This window comes from Vigna umbellata, chromosome 9 (assembly GCF_029865625.1).
Source record: "Vigna umbellata cultivar VRB3 chromosome 9, Vumbellata_1.0, whole genome shotgun sequence".
Classification (NCBI taxonomy): domain Eukaryota; kingdom Viridiplantae; phylum Streptophyta; class Magnoliopsida; order Fabales; family Fabaceae; genus Vigna; species Vigna umbellata.
In genome coordinates this window covers 21,389,825-21,417,674 of record NC_142173.1, presented here as the reverse complement: position 1 = coordinate 21,417,674, position 27,850 = coordinate 21,389,825, and the positions used below count along the sequence as shown (strand labels likewise).

The window sequence follows — 27,850 nt, the reverse complement described above, 5'->3', positions numbered from 1 at the left end:
TGAGCGGTATTTTACCGCTGAGCGGTACTCTGGAAGTCACGGGAGATCCGCTGAGGGGCAAAATGGCCGCTGAGGGGAGAAAACAAGTCACGCAATCACCGCTGAGCGGTAGTTTACCGCTGAGCGGCACTTTAATGGGCTTGGACTTGACTTTTTGTAATTTACGAATGATACATAAGCTTTAGGGTTTCCTAGGGTTAGGTATCTCTGGCTGGAACGAGGCAAACACTCTCTCTACCACCCCTTTGAAGGAGGATCTTGGATGCTGAGGCTTCCGCTTCACCTTTTTAGGGTTTATTCTTTCATTCTTTCATTGTAATTCATCTAGGTTCACCATGAATATGGTGGTGAACTAACCTCTTTATGTTTGTTGGGGAATCAATGTAGTCTTGTGAAACTCTCATATATGGAATCTGTTTTTACATCTTTTAATTAAGACTTATGCTTTCTTTCATCATTAGTTAGGGTTTTTCCTCTTTGTTTAATGCTTGCATGGTTTAACTCATTCGATGCATGATTATTGGTTTTGTCGATACGGGAACGTACGGGGAAGTCTAGATCCGGGGAATTTCTCCCAATTTTATATTGGTTGTCGTTAAGCTCCTGAACTTATGAACTAATCATTAGGAATGCTAGGAATTGTATGAACTCGTGATTAGGGAGAAGCCTTCTGGAAAGGTACATTAGAGAGTGGCATTAACAATGGTGATTTGATCGTTGAATTCCTAAAATATATGAGAGTGGATAAGATGAAATTGAACCCCAACAACATATCCATACATAAATTTCATTGAAAGTGTTTATCTTTTGCTTTTTGCCATTGATCAAATTCATGCATACATGTTTATTTTCTGTCTTGCATTTTAAACCCCAATTAATTCGTTTGTAAGTCTTAGTTAATTAAGAAATCACATAACTAAACTAGGCCGTGAGTCCTTTGGGAAGAACGATACTTGGTCTTACCAAGTTTTATTACTTGAACGATTCGGTCATACTTGCCGATTGAAAACAAGTTTGTGACATCATAATTTGGTGTTCATAAATTTGTCCATCAAGCTTCAGCTAGAGAGATGGAAGAAGATGAAGCTGATGATGATGATGCATTTGAAGATGCTGAAGATGAGGAAGAAGAAGAAGATACAGAGGACAACTCAGACTGATGAGGAGCTGAGATAGCATTTACTGATGAATGCTATCATATGATTATGCTTTTGTGGTTTAAGTTTTCTGAACTTATTTGTTTTTGTTTTTAGATTAGGGTTTGATGTACTCTATTTGAAACCTGGTTTCTTGTGATGGTTTGCTATTAACTGTGATTTTGTGATAAGTAATGCTGAATGATGCTTATGATTAATTGATGTTGAGATGATGTGCACATTAAAATGCTTATACAGGTGATTCACAAGCTTTGTGAACAAATGCATGATATCATGATTGTGATTGTGAAATTAAGCAGGATGTGTATGTCAAATGTGAATGAGCTTATATGTGAGATTTTGAGCTCCAGAGTTGTTATTGTTGAATGCTATTACTTTGAAAGCATGAATGGTTTTGCCCAGGTTTTCTATGATTGAATCAATTGCTTGTTTTGCATCATATGATCAAGGCCGTTTGTTGGAAACCTTTTTATTGGCCAAATTTGTAAAAATTAGCCCACTAAAAGAGAACACTTTGTGTTCAATCCTTTTGAACCCTTAGCCTTGAACATACACTGAAATCTTTGATTGAAAAATCTTTACCTTGAGTTAAGTAGAAGATCTTGTGTGGTATTGTTAAATGTTCAAGTTTGGGGTTGTTGGGAAAACATGAAAAGCATTGAGCTAAGAGCTAAAAAGTAAGAATATGCAAAGAGAAAGAAAAGAAAAGAAAAAGAAGCAAAGCTCAATGCAAAGGCAAAAGAAAGTTGGGAAAGAATAAGATGATTGTGTTGTATGATTCTCTTAACTCAAGGGTTTTGTGATCTAGAAAAACCAATTTCTTGTTAGCCCAGCCACGTTATAAGCCATAGAAAAGTCCTTGTGATGATGCATGCTTGTGAATGTTTTTGATTGTGGTAAAATGAAAGGCAAAGTTGATTCATGTAACATTGTGATAGTGGAGTGAATGAGTGAAACACTTTACCTCTTATACACTTGTGTGTTGAGTGAAACACTTTACCTAGTGAGCAAATATTCCATAAGCACATGAACATCCATGCTTAATTGATTGATCATTCATGAAAATAGCATTTGTTGGAATTTAAATGACTTTGTGAACACTAAAGCATGTGCACATCTTGATTGAACTCTTGGTCATAAGTTTGAGTGAAGTTGTTACTTATCTTGAAAAAGAGGATTTTTGAATGAGTGAACCATCATATGAATTGGTTGAAGATTGAGTTACATCTTATTTGCTTGAGGACAAGCAAAGTTTTAAGTTTGGGTTGTGATAACAGTTGAAAAACTGTTATTTTCATGCTTAAAATTGATACTAAAAGCAACCTTTATACTTAGAAACTAGCTTGAAATCATGCTTTTCTTCATATTTTCAGAAATAAGAGAGCTGGACAGGTTTATGCTTGATTTCAGTGTTTTTGTGCAGGTTTTAAGGTGAATTTGGTGAAAGAAGTGAAGAAGGAGAGAGATGAAATCAGAAAATACATCAAAAAGTGCAAAAGGAGAAGCCGAAGTCACCGCTCAGCGGCAGTTTACCGCTGAGCGGCACTCAGGAAGGCACGGGAGGTCCGCTGAGGGGCAAAATGGCCGCTGAGGGGAAGAAACGTCTCACGCACTTACCACTGAGCGGTAGTTTACCGCTGAGCGGCACTTTAATGGGCTTGGACCTAATTTTCTGTAATTTACGAATACTATATAAGCTTTAGGGTTTCCTAGGGTTTGTATCTTTGGCTGGAACGAAGCAAACACTCTCTCTTCCACCCCTTTGAAGGAGGATCTTGGATGCTGAGGCTTCCTCTTCACCTTTTTAGGGTTTATCCTTTCATTCTTTCATTGTAATTCATCTAGGTTCACCATGAATATGGTGAACTAAACTCTGTATGTTTGTTGGGGAATCAATGTAATCTTGTGAAAGTCTCATATATGGAATCTGTTTTTACATCTTTTAATTAAGACTTATGCTTTCTTTTCATCATTAGTTAGGGTTTTTCCTCTTTGCATAATGCTTGCATTGTTTAACTCATTCGATGCATGATTATTGGTTTTGTCGATACGGGCACGTACGGGGAAGTCTAGATCCGGGGAATTTCTCCCAATATGATATTGGTTGTCGTTAAGCTCCTGCACTTATGAACTGATCATTAGGAATGCTAGGAATTGTATGAACTCTTGATTAGGGAGAAGCCTTCTAGAAAGGTACTTTAGAGAGTGGCATTAACAATGATGATTTGAATGTTGAATTCCTAAAATATATGAGAGTGGATAAGATGAAATTGACCCCCAACAACATATTCATACATTAATATCATTGAAAGTGTTTATCTTATGCTTTTTGCCATTGATCAAAACTTCATGCATACATGTTTATTTTCTGTCTTGCATATTAAACTCCAAATATTTCTTCTTTAAGTCTTAGCTAATCAAGAAACCACACAACTAAACTAGGCCGTGAGTCCTTTGGGAAGAACGATACTTGGTCTTACCAAGTTTATTACTTGAACGATTCGGTCACACTTGCCGATTGAAAAACGAGTTTGTGACATCATAATTTGGTGTTCATAAATTTGTCCATCACAGTGCCCACCTCAATCATTTTCATTGGTGTTTGTGTATATCTTCCTACTATTTGGCCCGAGACAATTATTCTGGTTATTAACAAGAGATTTGTATTGTCATTTAATAAAGTGATGATTCAGTATATTCTTTTTAAACTTTTTTTTACCTCTAATGTTCATGAAGTTGTGCAAGCAACTTTGATCTCTATCCTTCAGGGATCAGAGTGAGATCCATTTTGTGATGACAATTGTATGTCTCCTACAATTGGTGTGGATGCAGATAAGTTATTCTTAATTAGTTTGATCTCCAAATATCGGCATTTGTGCAAATAGTAATGCTTAATATATATTTTGTTTGCATTTTTGTTTGTTCATTTCTTAAGCATGGTATGTTTTCATTGTATTTATTGTTGATAAGCAGAGGGGTAACACTGGAATATACTTGCAAATTTGGTGAAATGGTGCTTGCTCTGACATCTGAGCAAGATACTCACGATTTATTTACTAGGGTTTGGCTTAACTACATATGCTTCGGATACCCTTTCCATCTACCAAGGAATATAAAGATGCCTGAGCAGGAGCAGTAAACAAACCTACGGCGCAAAGATACCTTGGATGCTCTTTCTGTCTACCCAATTGGCCAATGTGTGTGGGATGTGACACCCTTCCAAACCCATAGGAATTTCAAGATGCCTGAGCACAATTTTTCTACCTCTTTTTTTATTATCAATTGCTTGTTTTTACCTCTTAATTAGTTTCATATTACAAAAATAGCGTAGAAACCGGTGAAGTTGTATGTTTGGAAATTGAAGTTGGATATCTGATGACTGTTATTAGTGAAACATTGTATAAGAGCATTGAGATTATTCACGTGGCATCTAAGCTGAGCTTGCAAACATAAAATCATAACTACTTCAGCATCCACAATGTTTGTATACCATGCCTCGTCAAATTCAGAACTTTGTTTCTTGACTACTGTTTCTAAATGTTGTTCTTGAAATGTTTCAGGAATCGGAAAAAGGTTATTGGCATGTGCCGCTAGCACCGGGCACTAGCAGTGAGTCTTCGATATGTTGGCTCTGCGTTACCCGGCCAAGTGGTCATGATGCTGTCGCTACTGTTTCCAATGGTGTAAGTAGCTGCTTGGATTCCCAAGTCGATGAAAACAATGCCACTTCCATCAGTGGTAAAAGAAAAGAGAGGTCTCCTCCTTCATGATAAATCTTTCTGCAGGCTTGCCGTTAGTTTGACTTGTCTTTTCTTTTACCACTGATGGAAGTGGCATTGTTTTCATCGACTTGGGAATCCAAGAAGCTACTTACACCATTGGAAACCGTAGCGACAACATCATGACCACTTGGCCGGGTAATGCAGAGCCAACATATCGAAGACTCCTTGCTAGTGTCTGGTGCTAGCGGCACAGGCCAATAACCTTTTTCTGATTCCTGAAACATTTCAAGAACAACATTTAGAAACAGTAGTCAAGAAACAAAGTTCTGAATTTGACGAGGCATGGTATACAAACATTTTGGATGCTGAAGTAGTTAGGATTTTTATGTTTGCAAGCTCAGCTTAGATGATGGAATCCTGCCTGATGTGTTTTATCAGTGTCCTCTTTTTATAGTTTTTACATTTTATTGCGCACGTATTTTAGTTTGTAAAGAACATGGGTTACTATAAATACCCAGCTCCTCTATTGTATTGGGACTTTTGAGATTAATGAGAATTGAATTTTCTGAGATCAGAAATTATTCTCTCTTAAAAGTCATAGATTAGAGAGTCCAAAGACTCCTTCTAACCTACTTTCAAGCACACTCTCTCACTTCCATTTTCCATTTTCCATTTTCACGGTGCTTCTCTCCTCCACGCTACCTCTCCTTCACTGCCACCGAGCATGCGTCAGCGCTCTCCCTTTCATTCTTCGACCACGCGTCAACTCCTCCATTCCACTTAATTGGTTTTCCTCTCGCGCATCATAAACGCCATTTCATTTCGCATTTCGTTCTCGCGTCTTCTTCCACCACGAAACAGATCTTCATTTCTTCATATCTCAGAATCCACATCTTTCACTCTCACGTTGCACATCACAGAGCATCTCACTCTCTCTCTCGAGAGCTCTCATCATCATGAACCATTGCTTCCATCACGGTAATCCTCTTTTTCCTCACATATCCATCTTCTTCCATCATTTCTTTTGATTTTCTACCGTTTAATCCACTTTCCACTGAGCAATCTAGCTTTCCCACCGTTCAATCATGAGTTTGAACCGATTAATCGGTTCATTTTGAGTTTTTCCCCTTTTCTAGGGTTTCTATCGAATTTAACCCTCCGTTTCTTGTTCTTCTTCGAGTTTTTTTATCATTTTCCGCTGCATTCATCTCTGGAGGAAGCTTCGAAGGAGCTCACGACACGCACATTCGTCATCTCCTCGGGCGTTCGTCCATCAAGTGGTATCAGAGCAAGGTCGAACACGCTTCGAAGGTAAGTATCTCGGTTCGTCTCTATTCTGAGTTTTCTTCCATTTTTGAGTTGTTCGATTTTCTTCTGTTCTTGCGTTTGATTCGCGCCTCTGTCTTTGTTTCTAGTTATGTCTTGATTCTGTCTTGATTCTAAGTTTGTTCTTCAAATTTTCGCATTGTTCATTATCTTCATTGAATGTCTTGTGTTGATTTCGCGTTTTGTTCAATTTATGCGTTTAGGTTTCCAAATTCTCATAAGGTTGTGTATCCTGTGCTTGAGTCATTATTTTTGAGTCTATTTGTGTGTGCCAGCTTTTCTTTGAGTCTTTTCCTCATTTTAACCAGTCCATTTGTTCATTTGAGTCATTTTCATTGATGAATCATATTCTGTCATGTTTACAGTTATGTTTAATTGATTAAAATGTCATAAATTCTGTGTTCAAAGCTGTATTTGATTTTTCCTGAGATTCTGGATTATATGATCAGTGGTTGTACACCATATGAGCTATGATACAGTCATTGTGAGCTCGGGTGCAAGCAAAAGTGACCTTAATCTCAGATTTAAGATTTGTTGATGTGTATTTTGATTTGCGTTTATAGTCATGGCCAATACATATTATTTCTATGATAAAAGGCTTGAATGAGTTTGTATCAGGTGCACACCACTTAAGCCATGAATTGCTGAAGCAAATAGCTTGGTGGCATCTTGTGAAAACTCCAACAGTATCAAAGTTGCAGTTGACCGATCTGCATTATCTTGTTTGAGTCTAGTTTTTTTTGTTTTAAAATCTGTTATGGCATATAGATCTTGCTGGAAATCTTGCATTAACTTCCTAGTGTCTTGTTTGAATTTTAATTGCTGTCTTTGAGTTTAGTTAGCTGATCAAAAGCTATTTGATTTCATTGAGTCAAAATTTGAGTGGTTAAGTTGCTTACATTGATTAATTTGGGGGCTGACTAAGTCAAATTTTGAGATAGTATGTTTCTGCATCTATTTGCTTTATAAACAAGTTTGTTTTAGTTGTTTGAAACTGATGATGCAAAGAAACCATGAGTTATAGCTGCCCTAAGCATTTTCATTCTTTAAACCACCAAATTTATGGCATTTTTCATTCACAAGTTGCTAGTTGGTTGCCTTTTCTGAAATCTGTGATTGGTGCATGTGAAATTGAGTTGTCATTGCAGCAAAAGCTTGGTCGTTCTGTTTTCATAAAAAAAATTGAATTGACAAAAGAAACATTTACATAGTTATAAAAAGCTGAAAGACCAGTGCAATTAAATTTTCTGAAATCTGATGCACCAGAAAACTGTTGTTCTCTATTAGCATTTCATCAAACAGTTTCACTCAATTGCTTTGAGTTTAAAATTTTGATGATATTGCAACTTGTTTCTGTTTATTGTTTTTAAAATCTGTTCTAGTTCTATTCCTTAGGTTCTATTTGTTGTGCTTACTTTGATCAAAAGCTTTGTTTCTTGTTTGTCAATTGTTGAATGTTCTGGTTTTGTCGCAATGCACGTGTAAACTCTGATCTGCTGTTCCCAATTGAAGTTTTTGTTTGCTTTTGTAATCTGGTCTAGAGTTGATCTTGAGTCAGTTTCTCTGTTGTGCTGTCAATTCCTTTGCTTTAGTGGCTGTCCTGTTCTGTTCTACCTGTCTGTCCATTACTTTGATCTTAGCCTAGCCATTCTTGATTGAGAAGCTTTTAAACTTCGGTTTCTGGAATTTGAAAGAAGGTTTGTGTGCTTGGTAGCATCTTAGGTGGTGGTGGTCTAAAAGACTTTCCAGCTTTTTACTGCCAAGGGAGAATCTCCCTTCCAAACCTTTCCATTTTGAGTGTTTAAGCTTTCAAAGAGAAGCCTGAGTGTAGTGAGTTTAGTGTGGCTAACTTGGCCTAATTCCTTGGCACTTTGAAATAGAGAATTCATTGTTAATCTAACTGTTTTTGTGATTGTTCATTGTGCAGGAAAAGAAATTGGATCAATAAGATTGGAGCATTTGTGATTTGCTTAAACTGACATTGCATTCATTTTGGCTTATAAACTGTTTGCTGAAATCATTGAGATATTATATGTTTGAATGTGATTACTGATTTCATGGTTTGCTTACAATTGTTGAAATCTGTTGAGTAATTATTAGCACCATCACTCTTTCTTTGTTGAGATCATTTTTCCAAATGCATATGGAAAATAGTTTCCTGGTATTAATCACATGCAACTTTCAGTTTTTGTCAGATTGATTGATTGCATACCCTTGCATGCCACCTAGTTAGGATTTCATGGACAGATTTATGCATAAATTGATTTGCTTGGAGTAATTAGGCTTGTGCATGAACCTGTTTTAACTGCCAAAGCATCATTCCATTTTTTAAAAAGTGACTAAAGCACTTAATTTCCAATTCTGACTTCCTGGTTGAATTAAGCACATCATTCTTTTTACCCATTGGATTTATCAGATTTTAAATTAGAATTGAATGGTTGTTTAAATCAGTTTAGTTCATCTTTGAATTACACCCATTGCATCTGGTTAATGTCCATTCCTATTTGTATTTGCTGGATTTTGGGTTTGATTTTGTATGCAGAAATGAACCAGTGCAGGGTGTCCAATAGAAGTTGAGATTAGTTTAGAATGAGCATGAGTATAGCTTGAGCAACCAGTAGCAACCATCTGAACTGAAGGGAGTTTCTTTCACCTTAAATTGCTTCTGTTTTGGCTGAACTATTCCTGTTATAGCTTGTTATTGCTTAGCTTTATTTGAAGGTTGATCTGGTATGATAGTTTTTGTAGACTAGGATTAGCCATTCTGAATTGGAATTGTTTCTGTATTGCATTGGATTGGTCAGGTTTTGATTAGTCTGGATGGTTATTTAATCAGTTTGGCTTCAGCTTAGAATTACATCCCTTTGAATCTGGTATAATGACCATTTCCATGTGTCTAATAGAATCTGGTTTGATTTTGATGTGTGCAGAGCTGATACTTGAGAGTTTAGCTTGAGCAGAAATTTACTGAGAAAACAACAACCTAAGCACTTAATGTGGAAGCTCTGAACTAAAGGGAGTTATCTAGTTTAATTGCTTCTGTTTGTTTAAACTGTTTGTGTTATAGCTTGCAATTTGTTGGATGTTGTGATTTGCTGAATTGGGTGTGATTTTCTTGCAGTTTATTCCTAGAGAGCAAAAGACATTTTCTTTGTGACTGCATCAAGGGCACAAGACCGAGAAAAGGGAAGTGCTTACTGCCATATATATATATATATATATATATATATATATATACACACATCACCTTGTGTAATCTGTTTTAGCTAAGGAAATTTTGATTGAAGATCTGTGCATTTGCCTTTGTAGGAAACTGATCAGGAAAGACCAAGAGAATTGATAGCAGAAGCACAAAGTGGAACAACAAAGCTGAATGAAGTGGACCAGGACCGTGGCAGCGTGCATGTTTTGTATTTTTTTGTTCCATTTGATGTGTAATAGGCTGATAGGCTAGCTTTCTTTTAATTTCATTTTTTTTGTTTGTAAAAAGGCCTTTTATAAAGTCCAAGTGCTTTGGAAGAGTCTTGGTGCTCTTTCAAACTCTTGGCAACTTTACTTGCTTTAATTACTTGCTTTAATTTTAGCATAGCTAGGCAGGTGAGTGTGTCTTGTTAGCCAAAGCAACAAGCCTCACCATAGGAGTAGACTTTAATATTGATTTGCTTTGTGTTTCACGTTTAGGGGTGATTTAGGCTAAAAGGGATTAAACTCTAAGCCTTATCACATTAAAGTCTAGTCTTTTAATTTGTGCTTAATTGTTTGTGAGTTGTGTTCTTTGATTTTAAAGGTGATTTTTGTTTAAAGGGTAACTAGTAGTAACCTAAGACATTTCTGGCAAGGTAAGACTTGGTATTTAAGCAGTCTTCATGACTCACCTCTCTTACCTGGGACTTGTCTAAGTGTGAATCTTGTATACCTTTCACACAAAGAAAACTTTTAAAAACAAAGATGTCTTGTTATAGTTCATATAGGTCTTCTAGGTTAGATAATGTTGATGACATGTTTAAACAAGCTAGGAATCTTCCATTCTTTGGTAAAGACATAGGTGCATTAACATACCTAGCTTGGAAAAAAGAAATTGATAAAATAAATCCTTGGTTTTATGAAGAGAGTGAATATTATGTCCTTAGCATATATCTCTTTAAGTTAGAAAAGCATGCAAGTGAGTGGTGGGATGAAAGACAATATCATGTTAGGAAAGGTAGAAAGTCCTCCATACGTGATTGGCATGATTTAAAAGCTTGCATGAGAAGAAAGTTTGTGCCTTCAAGCACTGAAAGAAACCTAGAACTAATTAGGGATTGCATTGAAACCTAGAAAGTTTGTTACTTCTTAAAGTAATCTTTAAAATATTAAAATAATAATCATGTAATATTTTTTAAAATTTCTGCTCCACAATTACTACCTCTTCAGTCGCTGCAACTCTACTCGAGGTTAGAAAATTGCCCTCTGAAATTGAATTGCTTACGTTTAAGATGTCGTTTGACGTGGATTGCTCCTAGTCCGCGACATTGACTTTTTTAAATTAGGTTTAATCATTCACTAAGTCCCTATTTTCGCATGGAATCTCAATTTCGTCCCTTTCTTTCTGAAAATATCAATTGGGTCCCAATTTTATGAAAATTGCAACAAATCGATCCTTTCCGTTAAATACTGTCAAACGGCGTTAAAAAAATTTATGAGTGGATGCTGAGATGACGAACGAACGCTCGTCCACCAGCGAACGAACGCTCGTTCACCAGCGAACGAACGTTCGTCCACCAGCGAACGAACGCTCGTCGACCATCGAACGAACGGTCGTCCAGTGTGGAACGAACGGTCGTTCAGTAGTAAGAGGTCCACGAGCGTTCGTTCGCTGGTGGACGAGCGTTCGTTCGCTGGTGAACGAGCGTTCGTTCGTTGGTGAACGAACGTTCGTTCGCTGGTGGACGAGCGTTCGTTCGTCATCACAGCATCCACTCAGCAATTTTTTTAACGCCGTCCAGCCAATTTAACGGAAAGGATCGATTTGTTGCAATTTTCATAAAATTGGGACCCAATTGATATTTTCAGAAAGAAAGGGACGAAATTGAGATTCCATGCGAAAATAGGGACTTAGTGAATGATTAAACCTTTAAATTAAACGCAATAAACTAACCGGACATAAACACGTCAACTTCACCCAGCAAAATAATGATTGAACAAAAATAAATAATTTTTAAATAAGAACCATGATTAAAAAGAACAAAATTTTAGATATGTAATAAAACAAAAGTTTTATACAGAAACTCAATTAAAAATGGACCGCGATATTCCAACAACAGATTTTTAACACTCTTTTGAAAACGCCACGTGTCGCCACCTCATTGGTTTGTATAAATTTTTTTTTTTTTTTAAAACCTATGACCGTAACCCTTATTTTGAGTGCAAATCCTAAAATACCCCTTTCCCTTTCTCTGTTCCATTGCCTTTCCCTTTCTCTGTTCCATTGCCTTTCCCTTTCTCTGTTCCATTGCAAAAGGTCCGTTCTCTTGAGAGGACGAAGGTCGCGTTTCGTCTCGCTTCGTTCCATTTGCATCCTGTTGTCTCCGGCCAGTTTGGTCTCCTGTTATCGTGCGTAATGGGAAGTTCCGGTGACGATTGTCCGACGACTAAGGTAAGTGGTTTTCCATTCGATGTCGTAGCTTGGTTATTCGGTTTGGGCATCACGTAGCATGGTTATTTGATTTGGGTTAATGTTTGGGGTTCGTATCGTTGTGTTGTGGTGCTTGGGTTATTGGGTTTCGTTGTTTTGATGATTTGATTTTGGTTTATGCAGTTGAGTGTTCGTCACTGTTTTTCGACAAAGTATATATGTACTTTGAACGAACGCTTAACAAAGGAGCATCGATCATTGATTGCGACAACTCCATTTGCTTGGTTTTTAGATGTGAATGTCAATGTTAAAGTAGGTAGAAATATAGTGAGTGAGTTATTGGGTAAGTGGGACGACTGTAGTAGTGGTTTTATAGTTGGGAATAAAGTATTGAATATAAATGAAAATGATATTTATTTAGGGTTGGGACTGAGTACAGATGGTGCAAACATTAACTTAAAGGAAGAGCTGGGCAATAGTGAATGTGTGAAATACATAGGCAAAGGAACAAAGGAATTGAATTCAATATACAAAATTCTAATGCGAAAACAAAAGAAGAAGATTCCTTGTTCTCATTTTTGTAGCCTTTACCTCCTGGTAGGGATAAGTGAGATTTTATTTCCAAAACGTAGCGGGAAAGTGTTTCCCGTAATGTTTAATGTTGTTGACAACTTAAGTGCTTTGGGTAGTTATTGTTGGGGTAGTCTAGTTTATCGTTTTCTGTTACATAGTTTGTGCAAAGCTTCTCAAGGCTTGAAGAAAGGAAAAGGTATTTCAAACGTTTACGTCAACGGTTGTGTGTACATGCTGCAGGTAATTAATAGTATTTGATGTACTTACTTAAAATGTTATTTGAATTAAGTCTGTTACAAGTTAAGATGATTTATTTGTCGTAGGTATGGTTTTTTGAGCTGTTTGTTCCACCAAAAGGTCCTATTGATAAATTTCCACGAATATTGCATTGGATGAATATAAGTGTTGGAGACAAGTTCGTTAAACGGTGTATGGAGACAGGTTTGGTAAGTTGTTTGTTATCGAAAGTTTTGTTATGTTTTCATATATTGACCAAAGTTGTGTAATGTGTAATGTGTTGTTAAATTTCAGGTTGTTGACGATGTTTATGGTGGTCCTTCAACGAAGGATAAGGAGGAATACAGACCAACACCTAAAAGAAAGGATGCTAAACCAAGAGGAAAGAAGAAACAAAAAAGAGCTCGCAGAGAAACTTTTATGCGTGCCTTAGAGGAACAAGAATTTCTAATTGAAGAACTTAAAAGGAGGGTTGCAACTTTGGAGGCACAATTGGCTGAAGAGAAGGCAAGAATGCAAAATAAAGATGACGTTGGACAAAGTGTGCCTCGTACAGAACCATCTGTGAACACTGGTTTTGTATCCCCTACTGACATTGACGGAAATAAACAACCTTTGAAGACGTATGTTAGGGTTGGATCACGAAGGCGTTACAAGGGAAGAGCACTTAGGACTCCATACACCGGGACCGTAGCGCTTAGAATAAAAAATGAGTGATCTGTGTATTTAGTTGATTGAAAATGTTATTTGGAAAGTAATGAAAATTGTAATCATTGTAAATAGATTAAGAAAACAATGTTCAATGTATCCGATTTGGTTCAATGAAATAAAATTTGAGTTTTGGTTTGAATTGGTCTCATATTTTATCTATTCAATACCATTGTTATTATGAGTTGTGGGTTTGTCGATTTCAGAATGTCGTAATTTTTTTTGTCTTCTAAGTTGCAGGCTTGTTTGTAACATGGTGTTTGAGTGGTCATTTTGAGTAACATGTGATGTGATGTGAGTCCAAGGAGGCTGGGGAGACCCCCCATGAGTTGGTGGAGCAACCTGTGCAAGGAATGAGTGAGAGTGTTCAAAAAGGGTTCTGGTAATCGTTTACAGCACCCCTGTAAACGATTACCCGAAAGAAATTGGGAATTTGTACAGAAAGTCCAACACAGGTACTCAGTCAGATGAACACAGGTCACCATTGGAAGAAAAAGTGACTTTTAGGCACTTCTGCAAGTGTCTGAGGCCTGTGCAGGTGTTCCAGTGGTGGGAGAGGGTGGATGGTGATGTGATGTGAGGCCAAGGAGGGTGGGGAGACCCCCCATGAGTTGGTGGAGCAACCTGTGCAAGGAATGAGTGAGACTGCTGAAAAAAGGGGCTGGTAATCGTTTACAGCACCCCTGTAAACGATTACCCGAGAGAAATTTAACCTGTGTTGGACTTTCTGTACAAATTCCGAATTTCTCTCGGGTAATCGTTTACAGGGGTCCTGTAAACGATTACCAGCCCCTTTTTTCAGCAGTCTCACTCATTCCTTGCACAGCTTGCTCCTCCAACTCATGAGGGGTCACCCCACACTCCTTGGCCTCACATCACATCACCATCCACCCTCTCCCACCACTGGAACACCTGCACAGGCCTCAGACAGGTGCAGAAGTGCCTAAAAGTCACTTTTTTTGCCAATGGTGACCTGTGTTCACCTGACTGAGTACCTGTGTTGGACTTTCTGTACAAATTCCCAATTTCTCTCGGGTAATCGTTTACAGGGGTCCTGTAAACGATTACCAGCCCCTTTTTTCAGCAGTCTCACTCATTCCTTGCACAGCTTGCTCCTCCAACTCATGACGGGTCACCCCACACTCCTTGGCCTCACATCACATCACCATCCACCCTCTCCCACCACTGGAACACCTGCACAGGCCTCAGACAGGTGCAGCAGTGCCTAAAAGTCACTTTTTTTGCCAATGGTGACCTGTGTTCACCTGACTGAGTACCTGTGTTGGACTTTCTGTACAAATTCCAAATTTCTCTCGGGTAATCGTTTACAGGGGTCCTGTAAACGATTACCAGCCCCTTTTTTCAGCAGTCTCACTCATTCCTTGCACAGCTTGCTCCTCCAACTCATGAGGGGTCACCCCACACTCCTTGGCCTCACATCACATCACCATCCACCCTCTCCCACCACTAGAACACCTGCACAGGCCTCAGACAGGTGCAGAAGTGCCTAAAAGTCACTTTTTTTGCCCATGGTGACCTGTGTTCACCTGACTGAGTACCTGTGTTGGACTTTCTGTACAAATTCCCAATTTCTCTCGGGTAATCGTTTACAGGGGTCCTGTAAACGATTACCAGCCCCTTTTTTCAGCAGTCTCACTCATTCCTTGCACAGCTTGCTCCTCCAACTCATGAGGGGTCACCCCACACTCCTTGGCCTCACATCACATCACCATCCACCCTCTCCCACCACTGGAACACCTGCACAGGCCTCAGACAGGTGCAGCAGTGCCTAAAAGTCACTTTTTTTGCCAATGGTGACCTGTGTTCACCTGACTGAGTACCTGTGTTGGACTTTCTGTACAAATTCCAAATTTCTCTCGGGTAATCGTTTACAGGGGTCCTGTAAACGATTACCAGCCCCTTTTTTCAGCAGTCTCACTCATTCCTTGCACAGCTTGCTCCTCCAACTCAAGAGGGGTCACCCCACACTCCTTGGCCTCACATCACATCACCATCCACCCTCTCCCACCACTGGAACACCTGCACAGGCCTCAGACACTTGCAGAAGTGCCTAAAAGTCACTTTTTCTTCCAATGGTGACCTGTGTTCATCTGACTGAGTACCTGTGTTGGACTTTCTGTACAAATTCCCAATTTCTCTCGGGTAATCGTTTACAGGGGTGCTGTAAACGATTACCAGAGCCCTTTTTGAACACTCTCACTCATTCCTTGCACATGTTGCTCCACCAACTCATGGGGGGTCTCCCCAGCCTCCTTGGACTCACATCACATCACCATCCACCCTCTCCCACCACTGGAACACCTGCACAGGCCTTAGACAGGTGCAGAAGTGCCTAAAAGTCACTTTTTCTTCCAATGGTGACCTGTGTTCATCTGACTGAGTACCTGTGTTGGACTTTCTGTACAAATTCCCAATTTCTCTCGGGTAATCGTTTACAGGGGTGCTGTAAACGATTACCAGAGCCCTTTTTGAACACTCTCACTCATTCCTTGCACAGGTTGCTCCACCAACTCATGGGGGGTCTCCCCAGCCTCCTTGGACTCACATCACATCACCATCCACCCTCTCCCACCACTGGAACACCTGCACAGGCCTCAGACAGGTGCAGAAGTGCCTAAAAGTCAGTTTTTTTGCCAATGGTGACCTGTGTTCACCTGACTGAGTACCTGTGTTGGACTTTCTGTACAAATTCCCAATTTCTCTCGGGTAATCGTTTACAGGGGTGCTGTAAACGATTACCAGAGCCCTTTTTGAACACTCTCACTCATTCCTTGCACAGGTTGCTCCACCAACTCATGGGGGGTCTCCCCAGCCTCCTTGGACTCACATCACATCACCATCCACCCTCTCCCACCACTGGAACACCTGCACAGGCCTCAGACAGGTGCAGAAGTGCCTAAAAGTCAGTTTTTTTGCCAATGGTGACCTGTGTTCATCTGACTGAGTACCTGTGTTGGACTTTCTGTACAAATTCCCAATTTCTCTCGGGTAATCGTTTACAGGGGTGCTGTAAACGATTACCAGAGCCCTTTTTGAACACTCTCACTCATTCCTTGCACAGGTTGCTCCACCAACTCATGGGGGGTCTCCCCAGCCTCCTTGGACTCACATCACATCACCACCCACCCTCTCCCACCATTGCAACACCTGCACCAGCCTCAGACAGGTGCAGATTACCATAACAATCAGTTTTTTTTCGAATGGTGACCTGTGTTCACCTGACTGAGTACCTGTGTTGGACTTTCTGTACAAATGGGCAATTTCTCTCGGGTAATCGTTTACAGGGGTCCTGTAAACGATTACCAGAGCTTTTTTTCAGCAGTCTCACTCATTCCTTGCACTACTTAGTCCCCCTACTCATCACGGGTAACTCCAACCTTCTTGCGTTCACATCAATCACCAACACCCATCTCCCCACTCGGAAATTGATCAAATCCTTCGCATTAATTACGATTAATTTTAGTGAAAATGCTCTCGTACTTTTCAAATTTTTATTATAATGCTGCGTTCATTTTTCAATCACTAATTTTGTCATTATAACAAACACAAACGCAAAGTAAAAACAATTCATTTCGAAATCCAACCACTATTCTTATTACAAACACATACTGTACATTGTCAAATAACATTAGGTACATATTTCCACATCTTATACATGTCAAAATTGTCAAATAACATTAGGTACATATTTGAACATCTTATACATGTCAAAATTTGATAATTTCTTAGCAATCCTAGACAATGCCGTATAGATGTAGGGCTTCCATTCTGCTAGTGTTCTCGTTGTCCAGGATCCAGTCACACACATATTGCTTTCTAATCCCAAGCAGCTCCGCCTGAAACCAACATTTTCCACATTACAAACCAGGACATACAACAATATTATCAAACACACAGTTCCAACTTACAGTTGTATATTCAGGCATGCTTTTCCCGTTGTATTTTTCATCTCCATCCCAGATTTCCATTGCTTTCAACATTATTACTCCACAATCATGTCTGAAATAATATACCCACAACATCATATTACTTTTGCCCATATACATCACAATATCGTCCGGCACTACAGTTCAAGAAACTTACAAGTTTGGTTGGGATGGGATATTTGCTTGTTTAATTGTCAAAGGAGCAATACTACCTTCCGGTATATTCATCAGGATGCAAAAAAACCGTGCCATATTTTTAGCCTACCAGTTAACAAAAACAATAAATACTTAAACAATGCAGGGTTATGTCATAATCACACGGTAATCAACAATGAAAGATGTCGAATCTTACAACGGCTGTGTCTATCCTTTTGCGGTCTCTGATCCCCTTCCCCAATGAATCGATCACAAAAATCTCCATTGACCTCAACTTCACTGAATAACACCACCAGTGATCATCGTGGACAAATGGCAGAAACAACTACAAAAAATATAAACAATTTCAGTAACACATTTACAACCAAAAGTCGACAAGATTTGGAAATTCAAGGTTACTCACAAAGTCCGCCGTGGGTAATTCTTCAAGTCCAAAATGATCGGAACGAAAATAAGTGTTATAGTTATGAAGCGTGAATACATGGCGATTCTGTGGACGTTTCCTATAATCTGTAAGAATATGGTGCTGTGGACAATTTCAAAATCATCAATAAAAATTCGATCAAAAATACTTTCTTCAATCATAAATATGACACAATATCAAATTTTATTTACCGAGTATAACGGACTAAAATGAAACCTCTTAACAACACCGGACAACCTTTTCTCAAAGTACATAAAGACCGTACAAGCAAATAACACCACCTACACAAAAAAAAAAATTTCACATTACTAAAATAAACTATAACATGAAACACAACCAAATGTGACAATACTAACCATGTTATCAACGTATTTGAGTGGGGCCAAAGTGTAAATTGAAGTCGTGCTCAAGCTTTGGCCAATTATCTCGCTTACAACCCTAAACATACAAATATTACTCAATCACAAACAATACATATTCCTCAACCACAACTACAATTCATACCACATACCTGTGTACGTTCATCTCTCTGATGCTGACTGCTGTATACAATTGGTTTGCATCAACACTAGTGCTTGGATCACCAACAAAACTCCGCAATGGGGGTATAGCCAATGGCACCACCTCTGGTTCTCCTTCATCAGCATCGTCTTCTATTTCAATAAAATTAATGTTACCAACAGTTTCATCATCCCCTCTTACTTCAGCATGTGCACCTAGGGGGTCATCAACTTCATTTCCATAACCTTCTTCTTCTCCCCCAACTTCAGCATTCTCCTCACCTCCAACTCCATGTCCATCACCTTCTTCTTCTCCCCCAACTTCAGCATTATCCTCACCTCCAACTCCACCCCCAACCTCTTCATCAGTGGCACATGCATCTTCTTCAAAAAAGTTTGGAGTTTGATAAATTTCAAATAGCTCCCTAGTCAAAACTCCAATCTTGGCATTCAATGCTCTGATATGTTCGTTATTTTTCCTCAATCTCTCCTCCGCACCTGCTTCCCATGCCCCGTCATTGATAACAGTTGAAAAACTGTTATTTTCATGCTTAAAAGTGATACTAAAAGCAACCTTTAGACTTAGAAACTAGCTTGAAATCATGCATTTTGTTTATATTTTCAGAAATAAGAGAGCTGGACAGGTTTATGCTTGATTTGAGTGTTTTTGTGCAGGTTTTGAGGTGAATTTGGTGAAAGAAGTGAAGAATGAGAGAGAGGACATTAGAAAAGACAAGAAAGAGTGCAAAAAGAGAAGTCGAAGGCACCGCTCAGCGGCAAACTACCGCTGAGCGGCACTCAAGAGGTGGCGTTGGCCGCTGAGGGGAAGAAAGAAGACGCGTAACCACCGCTGAGCGGTAAATGGCGCTGAGCGGCACTTTTTGGGCTTGGACTTTTATAATCTTTTGTAACTCTAGATTAGTATTTAAGGGCTTGCACGTCCTTTAGTTAGGGATCTTTGGCAGAAACGAGGCAAACACTCTCTCTTCCACCCCTTTGAAGGAGGATCTTGGATGCTCAGGCTACCTCTTCACCTTTATTGGGTTTATTCTTTCATACTTTCATTGTTATTCATCTAGGTTCACCATGAATATGGTGAACTAAACCTTGTATGTTTGTTGGGGAATCAATGTAATCTCTTGAAGCTCTCATATATGGATTTGTTGAATACATCTTTGAATTAAGACATATGCTTTCTTTTCATCATTAGTTAGGGTTTTTCCTCTTTGCTCAATGCTTGCATTGTTTAACTCATTCTAATGCATGATTATTGGTTTTGTTGATACGGACACGTACGGGGAAATCTAGATCCGGGGAATTTCTCCCAATATTTTACTGACAATATTATATTGGTTGCCTTAAGCTCCTGCGGTAATGAACTAATCATTAGGAATGCTAGGAATTGTATGAACTATTTGATTAGGGAGAAGCCATCTAGAATGGTACATTAGTGAGTGGCATTAACAATGATGATTTGAATGTTGAATTCCTAAAATATATGAGAGTGGATGAGATGAAATTGACCCCCAACAACATATTCATTCATATATTCCATTGAAAGTGTTTATCTTTTATCTTTGCCATTGATCAATTCATGCATACATGTTTATTTTCTGTCTTGCATTTAAAACCCAAATATTTCGTTCATAAGTCTTAGTTAATCAAGAAACCACATAACTAAACTAGGCCGTGAGTCCTTTGGGAAGAACGATACTTGGTCTTACCAAGTTTTATTACTTGAACGATTCGGTCATACTTGCCGATTGTGAAACAAGTTTGTGACATCATATTTTGGTGCTTCCCATCATCAGAGCTTTCTTCTTCATCATCGTCTTTGTCAACCTTGGATCCTTCACCCAAGGATCCTTCGTCATCCAAGTTGAAAGCTGCACTGATTTCCGGCCTATGACGATCTTCATTTCGTATATACCACTCCATATTTAACTGCACCAATAGCACACAACAAATTCAGACAAAATACACAATCCATTTTAACATACAAAATAACGAAAAACAAAACACTTACATCTCCGGTCATAAAAATATTTTCAATTTTTTCGGTCCTTGATTTAAACGGGAACCATCTCATTATGCGCGGGAAAAACCGGTGCGAAGGATGACCATGCAAAGAGAGTCTCTCAACCGCCCAAGCCTAAAATATCATAAAATTATTTCATCAAACATAATTCACAATGTTCTGCACTACATCAAAATAGTGAACTACATATCATATTACCTGCAAGACTGCCACATTGCCACTGAGAGTGACTGACTGGGGGATACCTGCTCCCATAATTTTCTTCTTACATTTATTTAAATTCTCTACAATGTGTTTATGTACACCGGTGCACCAATCATATACACACAAACGGTCTAAGTCATCTAACACTCCAAAAGGCATGTTACAAACATGCCTTGATTTCCTAGGGAAATAGAAAACAACCAAACAAACTAATATATATAACCTACACACTACATCGACTTCAATGTTTTTATCATGAACAATGACATTAAACATGTCTGTCAAGTCCTTCAAACTGATGGTTTTTGATTGGAACATTTCACCAACCAATCCACCAACTACTTCATCAAAGGGAATCTCTAAACCACCTATTTCTAAACCTAAGCTCATCAACACATCAACAACTCTAAAGGGCACCAACTTTTGACTAACTCTAAAACTGTTATCATTTCCAACCCACCTGCTAACCATAACCTTCAATAATTTTAAATTCACCTCCACAGGGTTATTAATATTCACACACCACATAAATGGTGTCATCCTAATCCGATCCACATGACACTGTCGGAGTAAACGATTCATTTCAATTATGATCGATGAATCCATCGAAATAAGAAGTCGCCACTACAAAAAAAAAACATAAAAATTTATTACTAACTACAATCCGTAAGATAATTAAATAATATATAAACAAAAAATTTAATTTTTTTCTTACACTTGCTTTTTTCCCTTCCATTGCAACGGCCCTAACAAGACAACATTCCACACTCAGTTATATCATTCAACTTAATGAAAACCAAAAACACAGAGTAAAACACAATGTCAGGGCTCGCCCATTTTTACTTACACCAAAATGTAAGGGTTTCAACGCACCTTTTGAAGAAGGAGGAGAGAACGAAACCGAGGATGGAAGCTTCGAACACGGCAAGAGAACGAACGAGAAGAACGAGAAGAACGAACGAGAAGAACAAGAAGCTTCAACGCACGTTTTGAAGAAGAAGGCTTGAACGAACGAGAAGAACGAAACCCTGAACGAACGTCTGTGGCACCCTAAACCGCGAAACCCAAATTTTGTCAAAATTTAATTTGGAAAGCCCAAAATACCCCTATGACCGTAACCCCTTCTCTGTTCCATTTTCAAATTACTGAGCCAATGGCAAGCTGCCACGTGCACGTTGTCAAAACTGTGTTAAAAAAGAGTTGTTGGAATAACATTTTCCATTAAAAATATCCATTCCCTCAAAAAATCTATTTATACCAATAAAAATGATAAAAACGCATGGTAGAGAGGAACAGGGTGCTGATATAGGATAAAGCAGTGACGACGCAGCATTGTGACCATGACTCTATTATTTATCTTGTTAGAGCGACACGTAAATTTGCTGAAAGGAACTGTCTTATTTTGTGTATTTCCTACTGTCACTATAGGTTCTTGAGCACTTTGGAAATGTCAGAGTTGTTGCCACATTCTTTGGGCAAATTCACTTTCAGTCCAAATGGAACACCAACTAGGAGAGGAATAGTAGTAACACCAAAATATAGGCATCTGAGGCCGTTTCAATGTGTGTGCACACAGGATAATCGAAGCATTGTCGTGAAGAATGGCAATGATTCTCTGGATATATGCCGGGTTGTGAATGGGATGTGGCAGACCAGTGGCGGGTGGGGCAGAATTGACAGGGATGATGCTGTTGATGCTATGCTTAAATATGCTGATGCTGGACTCACTACTTTTGACATGGCTGATATATACAACTTAGTTAAATGGTTCTACTTGTTTTTCTGTTTGAAATAATGTACCCCTTTAAGGAAATTCCTTGACTACACGCTGAAGTTATTCTTTAGAGGAATAGAAGGCGATAGTAGATTTGATGTGCTCAAATTTGAGTGTTATGTGATTGTTGGATGTTTTAGATGTGGATTCTTCCCAACATGAGCTTTTTGCAAGCCTTCTTAGAGGTTATGCCTTTTGAGGATTGTTCTCATTGTTGTGTTCTTCGGGCTTTGCAGATGGACCTGCTGAAGATCTATATGGGATTTTCATCAACCGAGTTCGTCGTGAGCGTCCTCCAGAATTATTGGAACAGATCAGAGGGTGAGTTGATCAGTAACTTCATATTCTTTTATACTTTTTCTTCTATTTGAAGATTTGAAGAAGATGCAGCTCCTTTTATAGTATTTGGCTGGTAAGCGTTCTACCATATATTTCCAAATTGTTATTGAAAATATAAAAGAAAGTATTTTCTTATTGTCCATTGTATTATTTGGTGCAGTCTCACTAAGTGGGTTCCTCCGCCAGTTAAGATGATTGCTAGCTATGTAAAAGACAGCATCAATGTTTCAAGGAAGAGATGGATGTAGAATCCTTGGACATGCTTCAGTTCCATTGGTAGTTAATCCCTCTGTATTGTGTTTATTTGATCTACAAACTATCATGGTTCAAGCAGCATAATTATTTATCCACATTTTGCAATTCTTGAAATTTTTAGGGAAAATCATAACGATTACCATCATCCATGACCATGAGACCATCATACAAAACATCATACATTTTGATTATGTACTGAAATAGTGAAATGAGTACTGGATTCCCACTGTCTAGCCAAACTACTTCTGTAAATAGTTCTAACTCTCTTAAGTTCAGGATTCTTGTGACAATTCACCTCTATCTCTAATGGATTTAGGTGGGATTATTCAAATCCAAGCTACTTGGATGCGCTAAAACACCTTACAGACTTGAAAGAAGAAGGTTAGTTTTGTTTCTGATTAACGGTTACGAATTCACATATAAGTTCACATTTCTTGCTTTGATCAAACTACGCTAGTTAAATTTTGATACAGGTAAAATCAAGACCGTGGCTCTGACAAATTTTGATACAGAGAGGTTACAGATTATTCTTGAAAATGAGATTCCTGTTGTAAGCAATCAGGTATATCCACTTGCTTTAATTTTTTTGAGTTCTTTTAATAATCTATATAGTTCGTGAACCTTATTGGTATCTTCGATTTCAGGTACAACACTCACTTGTCGATATGCGTCCTCAACAAAGAATGGCAGAGCTTTGTCAGCATACAGGAGTCAAACTTATAACGTCTCTCTCTCCCTTTCTTAGAGGATAAAGAATTTTCAGCATAGAAAATAGTTCTTTCAAATACTAGATGAAAGTTTAGTAGAATTTATCTAAAAGAATTTCCACTTAGATCAATTTCTGATGCAGGTATGGAACGGTAATGGGTGGTCTATTGTCTGAGAAGTTCCTTGACACCAACATAGCTATTCCTTTTGCTGGTCCTTCAATAAACACTCCCTCCCTCCAAAAGTACAAAAGGGTACGATTTCATGACAACCTTTCTTTAATTGTAGGTAGTTTAAGAAACATTTAGCACCTTTTGTGCTCTATAAAAAGGTTCTGTCTCTTCTAAATATGCTACATTGTAAAGCTAAGATAAGCCTTTTTGGTAGATGGTCTGGAAAAGGGTTATCAATGACAAATAACTCTGAATCAATATGTAGGCTATATAACAATTCAAGTTGATGATTTGAATTTTTGTCCACATAACTTAGTTATATTCATATGTTTTTTTTCTATACTTTGCATCTGTTGACAGATGGTAGATGCTTGGGGAGGATGGAATTTGTTCCAGGGACTACTTCGGACTCTGAAACAAGTAGCTTCTAAACATGGTGTTTCAATTACAACGGTTGCAGTGAAGTATATATTAGATCAGGTGAATTTAGTTGATTGATTTCTTCTCTCTCCAGAATTTGATGTGCTTATTGCTATAAAATCTCATTCTCATGTTACATTGATAAGGCCTGGTATATATCCCTTTCATTTTGCCTCTTGTCAAACATGCAGCCTGCTGTAGCAGGATCGATGATTGGTGTCAGACTTGGCTTGTCAGAACATATTCAAGACGCCAATGCTATATTTTCTCTTGCTCTTGATGAAGATGATGTGGGCAGCATAAGAGAAGCCACAGCGAAAGGAAAGGATCTACTAAAAGTGATTGGTGATTGCGGAGATGAATACAGGCGTGCATGAGTCATGTTGGGTTATCAAACTAGTGAAATGCTGTGTTTTTTTATATAGTACAAGAGCATGAAAAGGGGATTGGCGACAGAGGAAAGTGTTCAAGCCCATTTTTTTGACAGTTGAATTTCTGTATGTAATACTTTTATGGATTCCTCCGACTGGTAAAAAGACAAAATACATGAAAAGAGAAAGTAATGAATTCTCTAATATAGTTTTCTCAAATGTGAGTTTTAGAACAACTTTTCCTTTTTCTATAACAATAACAATTAGCAAATACTACAAAGATCATTCAAAGAAGATTACATATGATTTAGTGGTAAAATGGAAGAGATGGAGTAAGGAGGAAGAAAAATAAATTGTGTACCTTGAATAAATTGTTCCCTAATTTTATGCAAGCAAAGGAATTAATAAATCTGTATATATCTTATCCATTTTCATTCACACAATTACTCAAACAGCTTATGACAGCTTCGGTAACCACCAGTTGCAGAGCTGTGTAAATAATAACTCCTTTTCTTTTTCTCCCATATAACAACATCATATGATAGTTGTAACATCCCAAAATATAGTAATACCATAATTCAGAATTAATTACAATTAACAGTGAACAGTAAACAGTCTTAATATTAACAGGAAACCAAGGTTCAAAGCCTAACGGCTGGTGTACAACTAACGAGCGTATCCAAGTGCAAAGAAAAATAAAGCAGAACAACTTAAGGTTTCAGAGTTACAAATTACAGCTCAAAAATAACGAACACTAATAACGAACGGTTTTACAAGATAATAACCGAACGTCCCAAAATGAGCTAATATATAAATACAGTACTAACCTAACGAGCGCTCTAAGGCTCGGCTTTAACTTCAACTTCCACCAGATTTGCATCCTCCAAATTTTCTTCTTCCAGCATGACTTCAAGGGATGCATCACCATCTGCTCACATCCACAACGGATGATCATTGCATTTTGACAAGACGAAAGCACATGGACAGTAGACAACACAAATGGACAACGCAAGGGTAAGCTTATACTGTTTAATTAATACAACACACATACAGTTCGTAATTCGATTCACACATACATCAAGTAACTTAATCATGTAATTTAACATAGAAAGATATATAAGACAGACCGTCCGGACTGTATGAACCATGTAGTTATAGGCGTCCTTGCACCCAAGTGGTGTAGTAGCCGGGATATACCTAATCAGCTTCCACTTGAGGTTAATCCTTCGCCCCTGCTAAGTGAGGGATACGAAAGACCTCCTGCCATTCCCACACATGACTACCCCCTTCTACGTGAAGATGAGCATCACGGAATATCAGGATGGACCAACCCAGCATTAACTAACCACAGTCATACTTTACCAATTCAATATTCAATCATATAAGAGACGTTCCTCCTTGGAACGCTCATCCAATATCCATAATCATAGATTCAATCCATATAGTGTTCACACTGTAATTCAATATGATGTAACATCAATTTCATCTTTAACTGTAAGAGAATAACAGAACGAACGTACAGTCCACTGAACACTCAGGACGAACGTCCAAATAACTTCACTGGATACTCAGGAAAAATACTTAGAACGAACGTAATTTCTGTGGATTCTATTAAATGAACTGACTCGACTTGAAGTGTACTGGTACTTAGAAAATAATCATGATAGAAACTTGAACCAGATTTAATGTACAAAGGAGGGTCAAGAACACTTAGAATTATTTTTCAAGAGATTTACATATGAATCCAATTCCAGGAATGGAACGAACGCAAAGAAAAATGAATATTTAAATACTTTGAACGAACGCTATTTTATCAATTGAATATTCACTTAGTACGAACGCGAGGTAAGAGACCTAGCGAGATTCAGAACGGACGCTCGTGATAAGACCGAGCGCTTATTGAGAACGGACGCTCGACATAAGGCCGAACGCTACGAATGACGAACGCTCGACATAAGGCCGAACGCTTATGAAAAACGAACGCTCGACATAAGGACGAGCGCTATCAAAGACGAACGTTCAACATAAGGCCGAACGCTAATTAGGACGAATGCCTCGGTATAAGACCGAGCGTTACTTATTCATAAAGTTTTAAATATTTAAATATTGCTGAGCTAGACGAACGCTCAGACATTCAATTTGGGACGCTCGTTCATGAGCAGAATTCCTTCCAAATGAAAGAATCCCAATCTAAGTTACTTTCTGAAATGCCGAACGGTTTTGAAGACCGTAGGGACGAATGTCATTTATCAGTGGGAAAGAATGAAATTTCAGATTTCTCAACCTTAGCAAAATTTTCCAGATTTCCAATTTATAACTTTATAACTTTCATTCCAGATTTAATTCACCTTAAACATCATCATCATACAGATTTCAACATTTGAATCATTCCAACTATACAATCACCATACTCCATTTATACATGATCAGATCAACATGCATTTAATCAAAATCAAAAACAACATATGTAATACATACAAGCAGTATTTGTTCATGACAGATTAGACCAACATCAGAAATCATATCAGATATCAGTAACCGTTCATAACAGCTCAAACATCAGACTTTACATACATGCAACTCAGATCACAAAATCAAGCAGTATGAATTAAACTTATAAGCTTCCCTTACCCGGATCAATGAAGGAAACGTCCTAACACAAGATTTTTGGTTCGTCCAGCTAACGGTATTCTACTCTCAATGCTTCTTGACTCTTCTTAAACAATCTAATCCACAGAAACATGAAATCCTTTAGACTACTCTTTTGCATGCAACCAAAGAAACTTGGTTTTCCAGAAAACCTAAGGACGAGCTACTGGAGAAAGGCTTACCAGTTTCGGTTCTTGAAACTGTTCGGTCCAGTGGATAGCTCCCAGCTCAACGAACGTGCCTACGGTGCTGTAACGTGATCGGAGAAGAGGTGTGAGATTTACAATAGAGAGAAATTGGGAGTTCTAGAGAGAAGTTGGAGAAGATGAAGGGTTGAGTTTTCGTGAGGAAGTGGGTGAATGCAGAGAGTGAGAGGAAGTGTTTTCAGAGAAATCATTTTCTCCCCCCCCACGTCAAACGGTCATGCACTCACTTACTGCCACCTGTTTCCCACTACAGATTTCCTAAGGTTCTAAAATGACACATGGCAGACTTGCATGCGGTGCAAAGTGGGTTTTTAATTTCCCTGAGCAGTGATGTGGCGTGTATTAATGG

At 38.4% G+C, this 27,850-nt stretch overlaps 2 protein-coding genes and 1 pseudogene across 3 annotated transcripts; 2 read left to right on the top strand and 1 right to left on the bottom strand.

Moving 5' to 3' along the window:
* The first annotated feature begins 12,215 nt into the window (after positions 1-12,215).
* Positions 12,216-13,361, top strand: LOC148192910 (uncharacterized). The gene is made up of 3 exons (XM_088099743.1): positions 12,216-12,632; positions 12,716-12,838; positions 12,924-13,361. The coding sequence occupies exons 1-3, from the start codon at positions 12,360-12,362 to the stop codon at positions 13,344-13,346; spliced, it is 819 nt and encodes a 272-aa protein (XP_087955869.1). The 5' UTR covers positions 12,216-12,359; the 3' UTR covers positions 13,347-13,361.
* A 3,659-nt stretch (positions 13,362-17,020) lies between these two features.
* Positions 17,021-20,882, bottom strand: LOC148192909 (uncharacterized). Its single transcript, XM_088097930.1, has 11 exons — positions 20,601-20,882; positions 20,391-20,516; positions 20,173-20,308; positions 18,376-18,883; positions 18,221-18,302; positions 18,056-18,145; positions 17,844-17,966; positions 17,637-17,765; positions 17,442-17,545; positions 17,267-17,357; positions 17,021-17,194 (listed from the first exon to the last, which is right to left on the bottom strand). Exons 1-11 carry the CDS (start codon positions 20,880-20,882, stop codon positions 17,093-17,095), a joined length of 1,773 nt encoding a protein of 590 aa, XP_087954056.1. The 3' UTR covers positions 17,021-17,092.
* Positions 20,883-22,053: 1,171 nt separating this feature from the next.
* Positions 22,054-24,865, top strand: LOC148192908 (flagellar radial spoke protein 5-like; annotated as a pseudogene). The gene is made up of 10 exons (XR_015782287.1): positions 22,054-22,373; positions 22,416-22,468; positions 22,581-22,701; positions 22,880-22,995; positions 23,291-23,355; positions 23,448-23,536; positions 23,619-23,698; positions 23,825-23,936; positions 24,216-24,335; positions 24,467-24,865. The product of XR_015782287.1 is annotated as a flagellar radial spoke protein 5-like (transcript).
* The last annotated feature ends 2,985 nt before the right edge of the window (positions 24,866-27,850 follow it).